We start from the raw sequence: 17,910 nt of genomic DNA, 5'->3' as shown, positions 1-17,910 counted from the left end.
GATGAATGTGGAATGAAAGTAAAACCCACACCTAAAGCATGTTAGTAAAGCCGAATGCATGAGCTTAACCAGCCATAGCAAGTGATGATGTATCTGTCCAGCCGAGACAGAAGCTGGGCCAGCGTTTGCTCCGAGCGGTTAACTCACAGTAAGCAGCAGTATGTGAGATAGGAGCAACATGGTGGTTGTGGCTTCAGGGAGGCGGACTTACTCTGCGTCATCCTCGTTCTCCTCCTCCAGGATGTTTGGTAGTCTGTTGGAAACAAACAGGACAGTTACTGAGTCACTGAAGGTCTCAGGGTGCATCCGTAGCATCTACAGTCTGTACTTTCAGCCATTTCTTTTTCTTTTTCTTACTTGTTTCCAACCAGAATAACTTCAGCTAATGAGTGGGCGGGTCTGATTAGCATAAACCCGCCCCTGCTGCTGTAGAGGTATAAATACATTCAGCATACAGTCTACAGTTAGCCAGTTAGATGAGTTAGCAGCCGAGCTAGCAGCTGAGTTAGCAGCAGAAAGCTTTCAGACGTAGCGTCCATGTTTCTGGTAGAGGTGGTGACTTTGATTGACAGGTGACACTTGGTAGGGGGCGGGGCTTCAGCGGACTCGGAGGCCACGCCCACAGCGTTTGGGAGCAGAGAAAGAGGCTGATTTTTACACAACTTTGAAGCCTAATTTCATATATTTGGCGATTTTTTTAATCATTCAAATTTGGCAGGGTGGTTAACAACACACTTTTCTGTGGTATGTCAAACTCAGAACACATATTTATTCTTACTTTACACAGACTTTAACTGTTGTACCAATAGAAATAGTTTTTATTACTCGCATTAATTAGTGCAAGCTGCTGTCATTGATGAATTTTAAATGTGAATCTATTTTCCACTTCAATGACATTTCCAGTTCATAAATAAAATTGAACAGTCTCTGAGTTCATTTCTCAGTCAAAAAACAACATCCTCATTTTTCAGTTCATCAGCAAGTCGTATTAGTAGAAGTAGTAATTTCATTGATTGATATTTATACCGGTATTATCGTGGACGGTTTGATATGATACGGCCCTAACTGAGTGTTTGGATATGAATCATTGGACAGCATGTTTGTGTCTGTGCTGTCTAACTCACTGTTCAGTGGTCTCTGGCATCTCCTCTATGATGATCTTAGATGATTGGTCCTCCTCCAGCTGTCTCACTGCCTCCTCTGCTGCCTTCATGGCGATCTCCTCAGCCATGCGGGCCGCCTCCAGAAGCCCCTGCTTCTGTCTGCTGGAAGAGGACACCCTCAGGTAAAACCCAAAAGATGAGCCCGAACAATAGAAAGTAGAAGAAGCCTAAAACTGCTAATGTCTAATACACAATACTCCACAGTATCAAAGGCCTCTGACTGCTGAGACTTCTCACTCTGGACAGACAAAACATCCTTAGTTCAGTGTTATTGGTACCTTTCCTCCATTTGAGCTTGAGCCGCTTCCTTCTTGATGCTTTCCATCTGTAGGACGCGTTCCTCTGCCTGTAACCGACCACAGAGACAGATCTCACCAAGCCCCAAGATAGAGCACCCAAAATAAGAAGGTTACTGCTCTTTAACTGCTTTGATTACAGTCATAACTCTGGTCTCATTTAAAATATAAACATTTACATTTACTATCAATGAGTCACAATGAGTAGAAGTAAAGTGTCCCACAGGTTGGACAGCGTTGCATCAGTTTAATCTCTTTAAACAAGTTCTTATTCTCTTTCATCTCATTTTATCTCATTTCTATTTGGGTGTATTTCATCTCATGTTGGGTGTTGAGGTAAGTCATTGACAGGTTAGAGCAATCTGCACCCGATACAGATAAACCCACAGTGAGGTTAAGTAGATTTTCCTGGTATCTGTACTTGCTTGGCAGAATGAAGCACTGTTTTATATGAGTTTTTTTTTCTTGTTAATTTACGACTTTAATCTCAGAAATTCTTAGTTTTTAGAATGAGCGTGTTATAAAGCGGTTTGATAACGGGTTAATAATTAGAATCAGGAGTGTTAGAGTGGAGAGAAACCTAAAAGCTCTCCAGCACCCTAACCCTCTCCAGCACCCTAACCCTAACCCTCTCCAGCACCTCAACCCTAACCCTAACCCTCTCCAGCACCCTAACCCTAACCCTCTCCAGCACCCTAACCTTCTCCAGCACCCTAACCCTAACCCTCTCCAGCACCCTAACCCTCTCCAACACCCTAACCCTAACCCTCTCCAGCACCCTAACCCTCTCCAACACCCTAACCCTAACCCTCTCCAACACCCTAACCCTAACCCTCTCCAGTACCCTAACCCTCTCCAACAGCAGGGTTGGAGACTACTGATCTAAAGCCACTGACCCTTCCCTGCTCTCATGGTTCAGGTTTTGTTTTAGTAGCTTTTCAACAGTCAAAGGATTTATACCATCATCTATCACAACCCTGTTAACCACACCTGTTGCATCAAGATCACATTCCTGAGCCTCCGCTTTGCTTCAAATGCTGCTCAGTGTCTCATGGTGATTATCTGAAGTTAGGGTTAGGGTCAGGTTTAGGTTACTCTAGGACGGCTGTTGATTCTCTGTTACCTTCTTGGTCTCCTCGTCCTCCACGTCCTCCAGAACGAGCTCTGGCTGCTTCTGAACGATGCTGACTGCAGGTCACATGGCAGGAAGAGCAACACTGAGGATTATCTGTGTGTGTGTGTGTGTGTGTGTGTGTGTGTGTATCTCAATCATTAGCTATTGATAACTGATCATACTGTTTATATCCATATTCTAGAGTGAATGGGTGGGTTCGGGTTACTTACAGGGCTCATATATGTTTTATGAATGAAATCATGATGTTATCTATTTTACTATTTAAAAAATAAAAATGTGAAAAACAACCAAATAAATAAATAAATGAATAAATTAAAACAAAAAAACAACAATACAAACACTGTTGATGGTTTTATATAACACATATTTAATCTACTTTTAATTATCATTTAACAGACTCATTGAGTGATTGTTTGATTGATTGATTGGTTGGTTGATTGATTGATTGGTTGATTGGTTGGTTGATTGATTGGTTGATTGATTGGTTGATTGGTTGATTGATTGATTGGTTGGTTGATTGGTTGATTGATTGATTCCTGATCCCAGCTCCTTCAGGTTTTTCAGCCAAAACAACAAAAACAGTCAGAGAATAATTTTCTTTCCCAATTGTTTGATCTTTATTTTTCATGAACACACAGCAGAATATGTAAACTGAGTTAGCTGCCCTTAAAATCAGCAAAAGCATTTCAAAAAGCCAAAAGTCCTTTAAGCAGTCATCTGAACTATTACCAGTAGCAGATCTATAACTACAAGCCTGTGAGAGTTTAAAGCAGAGGTGTCAAACATGCGGCCCGCAGGCCAGAACCGGCCCGTCTAGGGGTGCAATCCGGCCCACTTTTCTTTCATCTGTTCTTCCTTCCTTCCTTCTGTCCTTTCGTCCTTCCATCTGTCCTTCCTTCCTACCTTCCTTCCTTCCTTTCTACTTTCCCCTTTTCCTTTCTTCAATTCTTCCTTCCTACCTTCCTTCTGTCCTTCCATCCTTCCATCGGTCCTTACTTCCTTCTGTCCTTCCTTCCATCTGACCTTCCTCCCTACTTTCCCCCTTTCCTTCCATCCTCCCTTTTGCCCTTCCCTCCTTCCTTTTGCCTGTCCTTCCTTCCTTCCTTCCTTCCTTCCTTCCTTCCTTCCTTCCATCTTTTTAATGATCCGGCCCACATGAAATTAAATTGGTCTGTATGTGGCCCTTGAATGAAAATGAGTTTGACACCTCTGCTTTAAAGTATAAAGAAGCATCAGATTCAAAATGTTCAGATTTAGAAATCACATTAAATGTTCTTCATGAGCAAAATCACAGAGAGAAAACTGTAAAAACATCGTCTTACACAATATGATACAATCATTTTCCTGGTCTGATCAAATGTAGAAAACTGTCGTCTCATTGAATGATAGCTCAGATTTAATTGCACATTCTTGAGGTTTTAGGTAACAAAAAGGAAAAACTGGGTAATGCATCATAGCGGTGCAAGAAACTGAAAGCACTGCAGGTTCATGGAGCAACTGGTCATGGCTTCAGGGCTGAACTGTAGCATCACAGTCTGTCTGTCTGTCTGTCTGTCCTGGGGTCAGTTTAACAGCCTGCTGCTGCTGTCAGTGTCAGTGTGAGTGACTCTGTCCCGCTCTTCCTTCTCCTTTTATTTTAAGAGGCTCTGGCCTTTCCCCCCTGAAACAGAAGGAGAAGAGCAGCCAGGTTAGAGTCCGCCTCATCACTGACACCAACCCCTGCCAATCAATACATCGCTAGCAACACCAATCAACCAATCAATCAATTCATCAGATCACGAGTTTATTCAGAAAAGGTACAGCAGCGTTTCACTGCCGGCTGTGGCTCAAAGTTTCAATGGCGTCACAGTGATAAAAACAAGCATTTCGGTTGCTCTAAAGTTGCTTTTTAATATCAGTCTGGCCTTTATTTAGATTTATTTTGATGCTTCCCGTTGAAAAACACAGAAAAGTGACTGTTCTGCTTTCCCCTGCAGTGACATCACAGTGATAAAAACAAGCTGTAAAGTTGCTTTTTAATATCCAGTCTTGATTTTATTCTGCTGGACCCTGCAGGTGAAGTTAACCAGACGTATCTTTACCAAACCAACCACTAAGCCTTTTCTTTGATGTTGGAAAACACTTGTGATAAAGCATCAATCTCATCAGTCTCCTTGATGATTTAAGTGTTTAAATGGTCTCATTATTGCCCCCTGTGGCTGATAATAAGGGGAAACACCCACAGCAGCTACTGATGGTGGGTGTTTCCCCTTATTCCACCAGCCTCAGGGGGCCATAATGAGACTATTACAGCAGAATGAGGCTGCTCTTAAAAACTCAGATTTATGCTTTATTATAAGTACTGTCAAACATGTTCTGGTTCAACAGACTGAGACTGAGAGAGTCAGTCTGGGCTCAAATGGAAGCAGTGATGGAGGCATTTGACGAGGAACAGAAGATATTTAGCATTTTTTTGACTCAGCACCTTGTTATGAACGATGTGCATGTTGTTCTGAACACTGACGGTTTGGTTTGGAAAATGCACATTTAACTGAGTTTGAGTTTAATTCTGTTGGAAAGTATCAGATAATGGCTGCTGCACAGTGAATGACTTTAACATAAAGAAAACCAGCTTTTTATCTGAAACCTAAATGAATTCAATTACTATTTTTAATATTAATATCTAAATACAACCTCACTGTTATTGGCCATTCAGCCATTCAGTGTTTGTGCCTTTAACTCTGCAGCTTTACATTATTATTATTATTATTACTCCTCCTCACTGTTCCTTCATCAGCTGCTGTCTGCCTGAACATGTCAGTGTGAGCTGCAGTGTATATCTCTATATATACTTACTGCTCTGTACATCGTCACCACCTGAATCCTGCATGAGGAGAATAAACATAGTGATGATGCTCAGCGACTGTTTGCTGTCCTGACGGGAAGATAAAGGAACTCTGAAGAGACTCACCTGCTGCTGTACAGGCTGAGGGAAGATACGTCCGATCTCTGTCACGATCCAGCCGATCATACTGAGAACACAAACACCAACAAGGTAGAGTCAAACAAAAATTACCATTTTTGAATGTTGTACTACTTTAATCTATCAGAGCTTTTGTCAGTCAGAGTAAATGATGTCCTCTAGATCATAGTTATTATTTTTTTATTTGTATTTTCCACATTTTTTCTGAGACTGAAGCATCAAGTTTCCATGAGTCCGTCCACAGACTCCCAGTCCTGGATCAGGACCGTTATGAACCCAGCTACAGTAAAACTGTGTGTAATGTGAATAACGTTGTTTCTACTCACTTGGGCTGCTGCTCTTCGTCGTCACTGTGAAGGAAACCAGACAAATATTATCAGTCAACTTCTCACTAATGTGGACGTGTAAGAATATAAGTTATAAATCAGCTGTCACGTGTTTTATTCCTCCTGTTATTGGCTCTTTGGAGCTTACAGTGTGATAAATGTATGTAAACTGAGTCTTTGAAGGTTGAACATTAAACAACAGTATTATAGAAGCATTTATCAGATAATCTCAGACCACTGTTTTCAAATTCTGCCCTCAGAGTTTAAGAAAAGTTCAGTTTTTGATGGTGAAATGTGCTAAAAGAGGAACATTACATTCATTCATCTGAGCACTGATAGAAAACAGGAACTTACTCTGCGGTTGCCGGCTGAACCTCGACTGTTTGGAGAAGCAGTAAAAGTTCAGATTAGTCACATGTAAACTCTAAGAGAACCAAAATGACCTGAATAAAGAACCAATAGTGATGAGATGAAGGGTAAAAACCTTTAGTTGCTCCGGTCTCTGGCTGAGGAACCACCTTCTCGATGCCCTGTTTGATCCAGTCCATCATCCTGCCAGTCACACACACAGCAGGCAGATATAACTCGTTTCATACTACACATGCATTTCACAACATATTTAATAAATGTCCTGCCAATGACTTCACACTGCTGCACCAATAAATACAGAGAAGAAGAAGAAGACTGCAAGCTAGTAAACACTAATGTAATCAATGTTAAAGATGTTCTCCAGACATTTAAAATACTCTGCTTGGAACAATAATGTGTCCGATATGGTTTTCTGGTATCTGCCTCGACCGGTCGGAGTAGAGAGGAGAGAGAAGCACAATGACCAAGGACGAGCTCCACTGAGTCCCTGCCATAAACTGTATAAAAGAAATGGACGTAACATCCGTGACGTCACCCATTGGTTTGTGGACTGCTGCTCGGAAGCCAATAGTTTCTAATCTAGGCAGCGCCATCTTGAATATTTCAGGTGCATGCTGGGAAAAATAAAAACACTGATTCTACTTATATGGGCATGAGGCGGGGCCATGGGCGGAGCGGGGAGGTTGCTATGGTTACAACGGCTGAATCTTGAGGACATTGGTCAATCAACCTGTCAATCAGGACGTAGCCACGCCCTAATGCATACCCTGCTTTATCATCACATATAAAATCAGGGAGGCCAAAATGTCCCAAATGAACATCATACTGCATTGAAGAAGGCTTTAAACTAGCGATTGAGACCATAAACACATTTTGAAAACGTTTACTGAGGTTAGAAATCAAGTGACAAGTTGGTGAATTCTCCATTGACTTGTATAGAGACGGTCACCCCCTGGTGGCCTTTTGATAGAATGCAGCTCTAAGTTACTTCCTGGTTGGCCTCATTTCAGAGGACCTGAACTCCCCGCCTGATCCCTGCATGTACAGTATGATGGTGAGACTTACCTGGGTGGGAAAGGCTTGCTGTCAGTGTTGTCTTCTGGACTTGCCTCCACCTCCACCACAGCGACTGGAGGCTCCGGAGCTGAAAGAAACCAAAAATGATTAATTTAGAGTCCAGAGTGAAAAGTCTTCTTCATCTGCAGGAAACGCTCAGATCAGTTCTCACCTGGAGGAGAAGGTGGACGAACCTGAGGAGAAACACACAGGGTCAGATTAGCATACGCACAAATCACTATTGAAGATATTTGAACTGTTTCCTGCAGGACTTCCTGTGTCGTACCGGCGGTTTCTCCTCCACCGGCGGCGGAGCGGGAGGTTCGGGCGGCTGCTCGGCTGCCGTCGGTTCTTTGGGCTTCAGCTCCGGCTGTGGAACGACTTTCTCCAAACCCTGAGCGAGCCACGCCATCATCCCTTTACTGTGGAGGGAAACCAGCCGTTGGTGGGTTCAGAAAGCAGCTCACTATTTGGCATCTGGTTTGCCGATGGGTTATAAAGCAGCTCACTATTTGGCATCCTGTCTGCCGATGAGTTATAAAGCAGCTCACTATTTGGCATCCTGTCTGTTGATGGGTTATAAAGCAGCTCACTATTTGGCATACTGTCCATTGATGTTCACGATTTGGCATCCTGTCTGTTGATGGGTTACAAAGCAGCTCACTATTTGGCATCCTGTCTGTTGATGCTCACGATTTGGCATCCTGTCTGTTGATGGGTTAATAAAGCAGCTCACTACTTGGCATCCTGTCTCTTCATAGGTTATAAAGCAGCTCACTATTTGACATCCTGTCTGTTGATAGTCATAAAGCAGCTCACTATTTGGCATCCTGTCCGTTTATGCTCACTATTTGGCATCCGGTCTGTTGATGGGTTTTAAAGCAGCTCACTATTTGGCATCCTGTCCGTTTATGCTCACTATTTGGCATCCTGTCTGTCGATGTGTTAATAAAGCAGCTCACTATTTGGCATCCTGTCTGTTGATGGGTTATAAAGCAGCTCATTATTTGGCATCCTGTCTGTCGATTGGGTTAATAAAGCAGCTCACTATTTGGCATCCTGTCTGTTGATGGGTTATAAAGCATTTCACTATTTGGCATCCTGTCCGTTTATGCTCACTATTTGGCATCCTGTCTGTCGATGTGTTAATAAAGCAGCTCACTATTTGGCATCCTGTCTGTCGATGGGTTATAAAGCAGCTCACTATTTGGCATCCTGTCTGTTGATGGGTTATAAAGCAGCTCACTATTTGGCATCCTGTCTGTTGATGGGTTATAAAGCAGTTCACTATTTAGCATCCTGTCTGTTGACAGTTATAAAGCAGCTCAGTATTTGGCAGCGAATGTCTCATTACTCACTCTTCTTCTGGACTACTGCACAGAGAGAAAACACAGAGGAAACATCAGTCGACTACATCTCCCATAATGCATCTGGACATCCCCCATAATGTATCTGGACATCCCCCATAATGTATCTGGACATCCCCCATAATGCATCTGGACACTGTGTTCTTTTACACTCCACTCCTCCAGTTTGTAACTCCGAGTCTCAGAGATGAGGTAATCCTGATGACATCATTATTATGACATCATCGGGGTCGTTTTAAAAGGCTGAGGAGGATTAAATATAATCTGCTCCTTATGTGTAACACTGGCTGACCACACACACACACACACACACACACACACACACACACACACACACACACATGCAGACACACTAACACACAGGCACATAAACACTACACACACACAGTATTTACCTGGTTTCTTCCTGTCAGCAGAAGTAAAGAGAGAAAGAAAAGACAGAAGATCATCAGAAAACACAGATCACCTGACCTCTGACCCTGGGTCTGTTCTTGACCTCTGACCTCTGACCCCGGGTCTGAGCTCACCTTGGTGGTGGACTGGGCTCGGGTCAGTTTTGGTGAGGGTTGAGGCAAAGCGCTGCTGATCCACGTCAACACTGCAGGCTGAGAGCTGAGAACACAAATACACATTATTAATATTACAACGTGTTTCACAGACTCAGAAACAAACAGTAAAATTAGAAATGAGAATAAATCCAATACTACAAAGAGAAAGAAAGACAATAAGTAAAAACTCTAATTTAAAGCCAGTTTATGAAATAAGTCTTTAAAAGGTTTTCTGTATTTTTGGCAGTTTGACATAATAAATGATATGAATCCAGACAGAAGCATGAATGAGAGAAACTATTTCATCTTCTCAATATTCACTGGTGTATATATGTGTGTATGTGTGTACATGGATGTATGTATGTATGTATGTGGGTATTTTTGGTGGAGGAGGTTGAGAAATGTGGCAATGATTTGTGGTGTTGATAACAGTGGGTATGGATGTGATGGTGTTGGTAGGAAATTGTAGGATTTTGTGAAAGGGTGATTTGATTGGGAACTGGCAAGCACTGATTTGAGAGGTGGGGGTGGGATTCAATAAGTTTTGACTTCTTCCCACTCCATTTCGAATGTTGTTGACAGTGCATTATATTTTCTGTCGGGTGTAGGTTCGTTGTTTTCGGTGAGAACACTGTGCTTTCATTTTTTATGTGCTGTTTTTTTGTCACGCATTCGAAATAAAAAAAAATAAAAAAAATAAAAAAAATATTCCTAATTTAACAGATGTGACTCTGTGATAAAGTTAAAATGTTCAAACCAAACATTACTCACGTTAAGTTTAATGTATTTAAAATAAATGAATACAGATTAATCAGCTTCAACACTGAGAGCTGGTAAAATTGCCTTAATGTAATTTATAGGTAGATGAATTAGATCTGTTTCATATTTAATATAAACATGATTTACTTTGAATAGAAAACAAATAAACAGCAAAAAGCAACAGATCCAGATTTATATGATTTATTCTGTTAAATAAAGATAAACGTCTCATCAAACATTATTTATTTGTTCTTAAGGTAAATTGTTTAGTTTTTAGTATTTTAACTCTTAATCATCATTTTATTGGCCTGGTTTTGTGAATGAGTTTGGACCTGTATGTGTTTGTTCATGAACTCACCTGCCTCCTTCCTCCGCCTGCACTTCCTGTTTCTCTGCTGTCAATCAAACACAAAACATTTGTTAACTGTGAAAAATAAAACTTTATAAACTCTTTATTTTCACTGTGAGAATCTTTTTACCTTCTTTAACTTCATCAAATGTCACTTTCTTCTCCTGTTGGAAAAATAAAATATAAATAATATTATCTGACATCATTAAAATAAAAGAGAAAAAGATTCTTCATTTTCAATCATTAATTATTTTACATAACTTATTTTAAAGCTTAGTTTTTCCTTATCTATTATATTATATTTCAATGTATTAAATAAAATAAAATAAAAGTGATACCTATAAGTAAATATATTAGACCCAACAGTTTATATTAAGAAGTTAGAATAACTAAATAACTTTAGCTTGACATTAAAACACATACATTAAAAATGAGCATTACAGGAAATATGATTAAAATAATATTAAAATGAGCCAAATTACACAATTAGTATTTTTATCTTTGATACTCTAAATACAATTTGTTGCCACTGGATTCATTAAAGGCGGCTGCAGGAGGGGGCGGGGCCTACCGGAGCAGGAGGGGCGGGGCTTACCGGAACAGGAGAGGGGGGCGGGGGCTCCACGGGGGGCGGAGCCGGTTTCTCCTCCTTTGGCTCGTCGCCATTTTTAGGCGTAGGCTCAGGCGGCTGGGGAACGACTTTCACCACCCAGCTCAACATCCTGAACTAACACAAGACAATCACATGAAAATCACACAGTAAATATAAAATATAAAAGTTCATTTCATTAAAAGGTACTACAGTAAAGTACTAGTACCTCAAACTGTACTACAGTAAAGTACTAGTACCTCAAACTGTACTACAGTAAAGTACTAGTACCTCAAACTGTACTGCAGTAAAGTACTAGTACCTCTAACTGTACTACAGTAAAGTACTAGTACCTCTAACTGTACTACAGTAAAGTACTAGTACCTCAAACTGTACTACAGTAAAGTACTAGTACCTCAAACTGTACTGCAGTAAAGTACTAGTACCTCAAACTGTACTACAGTAAAGTACTAGTACCTCAAACTGTACTGCAGTAAAGTACTAGTACCTCTAACTGTACTACAGTAAAGTACTAGTACCTCTAACTGTACTGCAGTAAAGTACTAGTACCTCTAACTGCACTACAGTAAAGTACTAGTACCTCTAACTGTACTGCAGTAAAGTACTAGTACCTCTAACTGTACTACAGTAAAGTACTAGTACCTCTAACTGTACTACAGTAAAGTACTAGTACCTCAAACTGTACTGCAGTAAAGTACTAGTACCTCAAACTGTACTACAGTAAAGTACTAGTACCTCTAACTGTACTACAGTAAAGTACTAGTACCTCTAACTGTACTGCAGTAAAGTACTAGTACCTCTAACTGCACTACAGTAAAGTACTAGTACCTCTAACTGTACTGCAGTAAAGTACTAGTACCTCTAACTGTACTACAGTAAAGTACTAGTACCTCTAACTGTACTACAGTAAAGTACTAGTACCTCAAACTGTACTGCAGTAAAGTACTAGTACCTCAAACTGTACTACAGTAAAGTACTAGTACCTCTAACAGTACTACAGTAAAGTACTAGTACCTCTAACTGTACTACAGTAAAGTACTAGTACTCCTCTGTTAATGGAGTTACGATCATGCAGCTGCTTGTCAGCATCGTTTACAGCTTTATTAGATCATGACCTAAATCCCCCGACAGGAGGCCTGGCAGCAGGAAGCGCTACGAGCCAATTAAAACGCTGCTGCAGCTTGGCACGCAGCGGCCAGCGGCCAGGGAACCAGCCTGTCAGGTAATAACCAGTCACACAGGGAACCAGCCTGTCAGGTAATAACCAGTCACACAGGAAACCAGCCTGTCAGGTAATAACCAGTCACACAGGAAACCAGCCTGTCAGGTAACAACCAGTCACACAGGAAACCAGCCTGTCAGGTAATAACCAGTCACACAGGGAACCAGCCTGTCAGGTAATAACCAGTCAGACAGGAAACCAGTCTGTCAGGTAATAACCAGTCACACAGGAAACAGTCCTCTCAGGTAATAACCAGTCACACAGGAAACCAGCCTGTCAGGTAATAACCAGTCACACAGGAAACCAGCCTGTCAGGTAACAACCAGTCACACAGGAAACCAGCCTGTCAGGTAATAACCAGTCACACAGGGAACCAGCCTGTCAGGTAACAACCAGTCACACAGGAAACCAGCCTGTCAGGTAATAACCAGTCACACAGGAAACCAGCCTGTCAGGTAATAACCAGTCACACAGGGAACCAACCTGTCAGGTAATAACCAGTCAGACAGGAAACCAGCCTGTAAGTTAATAACCAGTCACACAGGGAACCAGTCTGTAAGGTAATAACCAGTCACACAGGAAACCAGCCTGTAAGTTAATAACCAGTCACACAGGGAACCAGCCTGTAAATTAATAACCAGTCAGACAGGGAACCAGCCTGTCAGGTAATAACCAGTCACACAGGGAACCAGCCTGTAACACAGTCGGCCAATCACAGATTCAGCCTCAGTGAGTCAGAGTTAGACTCAGATTCAGACTTTACTGAACCCAAACAGGACAGTTCATTAGCAGCTTTACCCAAAAACACAGATCTGGACAGCTAAGGCCCTATGGTTGCTAAGGGCAGCTAAATCCCTGCGGTTGCTAAGGGCAGCTAAATCCCTGTGGTTGCTACGGCGATTTGAGAATCTGCTTGGAAAAAATTCTCAAAATTCTGAAGAATTTGGCTTCTGACAAGGTCCCGAACAATTTCAAACTGTGAGAAAACCGTAACTCCTGTCCAAAAACCAAAAACACCGTGAGAGACACAGAAGCCGGCAGATTCTGACCGTGTTTATTTTATTCAGATATTCCTTAAAATGAGCGAGTAAGCTCAGTGTGAACACAGAGTGAGATTCTTTTGGAAAAAAAAGACGATTACATTAGAGTCAGTGGGGAGCGAGACAGGGATTGCTGCTGGTCTCGGCCCCCCCGTTTAAATTTTGTGCAGACCCCGCCTGTCAACGTCACATTTTATGAATCCCAACACCTATGTCTACATTTTGACAAAAAAAATTTGTCTCCTTTTTACGGTTTGGCCGTGAGCTCGAGTTAAAAATAAAAATTAAGGTTATTTTTTACTGCTTCTCACACTCTAGCTAACTGCCGCTTCCACTCTAACTTTGAAGAAAAAGTGATTTCCACTCCTCGTTTGACTGCTCATAGTTTAAAAAGTTTACATGTTATCTAAAAATAGTTTGGTATTTTTCCAGAGAGGACAAGTTTTCCTCCGTTTTAAAGTTTGAATCATGTTTCTACATTAACGTATGAGAGAGCTAGGTGACTCTGAAAAAAGGTGAAATTTTGTGGGTTTTTCAAAAAATTCCCATTCATTTCCAATGGAGAAATCTCCCGTTTTTTTGGGAATAACTTTGGGAAAAATTGGAATTTCAACACCAAAAGTCATAGCACCCATCCCCCGATCGAGCCGCACGTTTTGATGTACATATTGTCTGGGTTTTCTCAAAGCTGTGGGAGGAGTTACGAGCCAAAATTTGGTGGAAGAATAATAAAAAGTATGGAGAAGATTAATGGATGCCTCGGAGCTGTGCACCTGTGGCACTAACTAAAATAAAAAGCAATTCAATAAATAAATACATACGCAGATATTTGTTAGATCTGTTTCAGGTAAAGGTTTGGAGAATCTGTTCTCATGTTAGCGGCGATCTGAACTCACAAACAGACAAACTGTGATCAGGTTGGCTGAATATTCTTCGTCTTCGTTATCTCCTGATTCTCTCAGACTGAACCGTAAACAGTCTGAGATTTAATTAATTAGAAAATCAGGAGGAGCTGAAGAACATCGAAGCTCAGAAGGTTTTATGTCTTAGTCAAGCAAACAACATCTGATCACAAAACAACCTGAATAAACAGATAAAAGGAGAAATATGTCTACACACACACACACACACACACTCTGGTTTAGTCCTTAAACTAAACACTTATCTACAGTAAATACCGCCTGGTCGAATACTCAATAATTCCTAATTTTGTATTTTATACTAAAACAGATTGTAGTTATTATAGCTAATTATATAAATTATATTATATAAAGGTATTATAGTGTTACAGGGTTACTGCAGAGTGTCTACGTTAATCGTGTAATCTGCGTGATAAGAACCAGACGAGACTGATGAAAGACGGATATTTCCTGATTTAATATGAAGACAATACACCAGTTGCTGTGGAAGCTAACTAGCAATGTTAACTAGTTAGCTTCTCAAACGTTTGGCTAGCGGGCCAATTTCATACAACAGAAATAACGTTTTAGCTTTTTACTGTGTTTTTATCCTCCATCATTTAACTGTGTAAACGTCTGACAACAGTGCGTCATGTATCTGTGTGATTAGCCAGTTAGCATCGCAGTTAGCATCGCAGTTAGCAACGCAGTTAACGACGCATCTAGGAGAGCCGCAAACACTGGTGGTTGCTATAGATACAGGTTGTGTTGTGGTTGCTATAGATACAGGTTGTTCTATGGTTGCTAAAGATACAGGTCGTGCTATGGTTGCTATAGATACAGATTGTGCTATGGTTGCTATAGATACAGGTTGTTCTATGGTTGCTATAGATACAGGTCGTGCTATGGTTGCTGTAGATACAGGTTGTGTTGTGGTTGCTATAGATACAGGTTGTTCTATGGTTGCTATAGATACAGGTTGTGCTATGGTTGCTATAGATACAGATTGTGTTATGGTTGCTATAGATACAGATTGTGTTATGGTTGCTATAGATACAGGTTGTTCTATGGTTGCTATAGATACAGGTTGTTCTAATGTATAAACGAAGAATCACACAAAGGAATGAATGAGGTCTGTAAAACATCACATTTAGGCTCAATGAGGAAACAAATCCATGTTTTATGTTGTCATGGCAACAAAGAGGAAAAGCAAAGACATGATTTTTTAAAATAGCACTTTCTTGGTGTAAGCTACGAAGGGTTCAGGGTGAAAAATCTGCTTATTTCGAGAGTCTAACATGAGTAGAACAAACATGCTACTGGATTCATGGTTACTGTTCATCCACCGTTACAAACATGTTCCCAATAACTGAAATCACATTTCTACTGATGCTAACACTTCAGATAACACAAAATAATAAACTGACTTCTGGCTATTTTAGCTGCAGTTCAACCTTCTTTGAATCCCAAACTACAAACTAATGACATGAACAATCACTTCTTAAAAAGCACCAACAGAAGCTGAACTGAACTTTATGAGATTATTTTATTATCGGCCTGCATTACATCATTTTTAGAGCTGAAATAACGACTTGTTTAGAGTCGTGGAATCATAATTTAACTAACATTAACACGAGAAACAACATCAGCAGAACTCAATCACGCTCTTATTTCTGTTTCTGACTGAAGAGAAATCAAACTGAACTTCACACATTAAAGACAAACCAAACAAAAAGAGCCGACACCTGCAGGATTCAGGTATGATTTTTGTGTGAAAGGTGTAATAGTAGGTGGGTGTGGTCTATGTGCTGGAGGGTCTCACCTGAGTTGTTCAGTCTGGGTCCAGCAGCATCCCACAGAGCTGCGGCGAAGACGCTGTGAAGCCCTGCAGGGATCTGAACACTGTGACAGGATTACAGAGGAGCTCAGCTAACAGGATTACTGAGGGACTGAAGGGCAGAACGGGACAGACCTGGGTCGGGCCGGGGGTTCAGATTACACCTCCCAAAAAACCTGACACACGAAGGGAACTGCTTCAACTCCACCGCGCTGCTCAGGGTTAGGGTTAGGGTTAGATTGACAGAAGGTTTCAGTTTCATCTGTGTCTTTAGCTTAGCACCGAGCAGCTGAGGGAAGCGGCATTAGTGGTTAAAGCAGGTAAACACATTGCAGGACTAAGTGGATGTTCAGATCGTTCCTGCAAAGCTTCAAAGCTTCGGTTTCCGATCAGTGTCAGTGACGAAACAAACAAATCGCACAAATATCGAATGTTTAAATCCAGACTGTGACGCAGCAAGAAATGAGTCTGCTGCTGTGTCGAGGTTCGTAATACGTCCACAGTTTCATCAGAGTGGCTGCTGTAAAGAGATCTGTACGAGAAATAACATTAAAATCACAAAGAAGTGACACAAAGAACCTCTAACAGCAGATCTGTGCTAGAGCTAGAGCCGGGCGATATAGATAAAATCAAATATCACAATATTTCTGACCAAATACCTCGATATCGATATTGCCACGATAATGTAGGATGACTGTTGGTGCCTTCACAAAATATTTACACAATGTGTTTTTTTAAATAAATAATCATCAGTAATGTGGATATAATGACAAAGTGAGTAAAAGGTAAATAACTGAACAGCTACAACAGTCTGTTGCGTTCAGAAAATTACATCATTTTACTGTAATGCAGCCTTTAAAACCAAGAAAAGACACTTCCTGCCGTATTATGATAGTCAGTTAAATGTAGGGCAGCAGAATAATAACCAAGCAGGTAAAAGATAAATAATAGAACAGAACACCAGGAACACCTACAGTATGCTATGTCACGATATTACGATATCTAGTCTCATATCACGATATAATATCGATATATAGCCCTAATAAGTACGCTTAAATAAAAATGTGGAATGGAGCACGGCCTGCTGGGAAAGGGAGAGAAGGGCTCATCCAATGAATGAACAATTTGCAAAATCATGTCAAGTCTGGCAATTTTCAAGTCGCAGGTCACATCTACTGCAGCAAATATTCTTTCTGAAAGTGAACACTATATATAACTGCGACTTCGAAAATCTCCAGTAATATGCTGCATATTTGTGAATTTGTGACGAATCTGCTGACAGAAGTGCAACACAGCTGGAGGAGTTCGGTAAGGAAAACCAGTTAAATTGGAAACCAGTTGGGACATAACACCAGGGATTTCAAGACTTCACTCCGCCGCTGGCTATAGCCGATTACTTTGGTTTTGACGTGGCAGCGGTATCTGCAAGTACGTGTCACGTGACGGTCCGTTGATGCTATTTTCACTTCACAATGAAACAAAACTTCAAGAAAAAAATACAGAGGACATGAGCTCGGTGTCCTCAATGGTAGCTACGGCCATGCCTGGATTCATCTACCTGAAGCTGCTGAAGCCTCATATTAACATTTATCTGTAACAGTTTATAATTATGGGTGAACCAGGCGGGGAGTTCCTGTCCTCTGAAAAGAAGTCAATGGAGAAGTAACTTAGAACTGCATTCTATCAAAAGGCCACCAGGGGGCGACCGTCTCTATACAAGTCAATGGAGAAGTAACTTAGAGCTGCATTCTATCAAAAGGCCACCAGGGGGCGACCGTCTCTATACAAGTCAATGGAGAATTCACCAACTTCTCACTTGATTTCTAACCTCAGTAAACGTTTTCAAAATGTGTTTATGGTCTCAATCGCTAGTTTAAAGCCTTCTTCAATGCAGTATGATGTTCATTTGGGACATTTTGGCCTCCCTGATTTTATATGTGACGATAAAGCAGGGTATGCATTAGGGGGCGTG

At 41.0% G+C, this 17,910-nt stretch overlaps 1 protein-coding gene across 1 annotated transcript in view; it reads right to left on the bottom strand.

Moving 5' to 3' along the window:
- The window catches only part of cngb1a (cyclic nucleotide gated channel subunit beta 1a), a 33,765-nt gene extending 22,714 nt beyond the window's left edge, over positions 1-11,051 (bottom strand). The window contains exons 1-15 of the mRNA XM_053331873.1: positions 10,932-11,051; positions 10,444-10,494; positions 9,141-9,286; positions 7,594-7,729; positions 7,480-7,501; positions 7,317-7,395; positions 6,367-6,434; positions 6,237-6,261; positions 5,883-5,906; positions 5,545-5,605; positions 5,430-5,457; positions 2,583-2,647; positions 1,442-1,509; positions 1,125-1,262; positions 212-253 (exon numbers count right to left, since the gene is read on the bottom strand). Coding sequence (XP_053187848.1) covers positions 212-253; positions 1,125-1,262; positions 1,442-1,509; positions 2,583-2,647; positions 5,430-5,457; positions 5,545-5,605; positions 5,883-5,906; positions 6,237-6,261; positions 6,367-6,434; positions 7,317-7,395; positions 7,480-7,501; positions 7,594-7,729; positions 9,141-9,286; positions 10,444-10,494; positions 10,932-11,051 — 1,073 coding nt within the window. The remainder of the gene's footprint in view (positions 1-211; positions 254-1,124; positions 1,263-1,441; positions 1,510-2,582; positions 2,648-5,429; positions 5,458-5,544; positions 5,606-5,882; positions 5,907-6,236; positions 6,262-6,366; positions 6,435-7,316; positions 7,396-7,479; positions 7,502-7,593; positions 7,730-9,140; positions 9,287-10,443; positions 10,495-10,931) is intronic.
- Positions 11,052-17,910: the final 6,859 nt, after the last annotated feature.

The sequence above is a fragment of the Scomber japonicus genome, chromosome 1 (assembly GCF_027409825.1).
Source record: "Scomber japonicus isolate fScoJap1 chromosome 1, fScoJap1.pri, whole genome shotgun sequence".
Classification (NCBI taxonomy): Eukaryota; Metazoa; Chordata; class Actinopteri; order Scombriformes; family Scombridae; genus Scomber; species Scomber japonicus.
The sequence above is the reverse complement of the archived record's forward strand: the minus strand, read 5'-3'. Positions and strand labels throughout refer to the sequence as shown.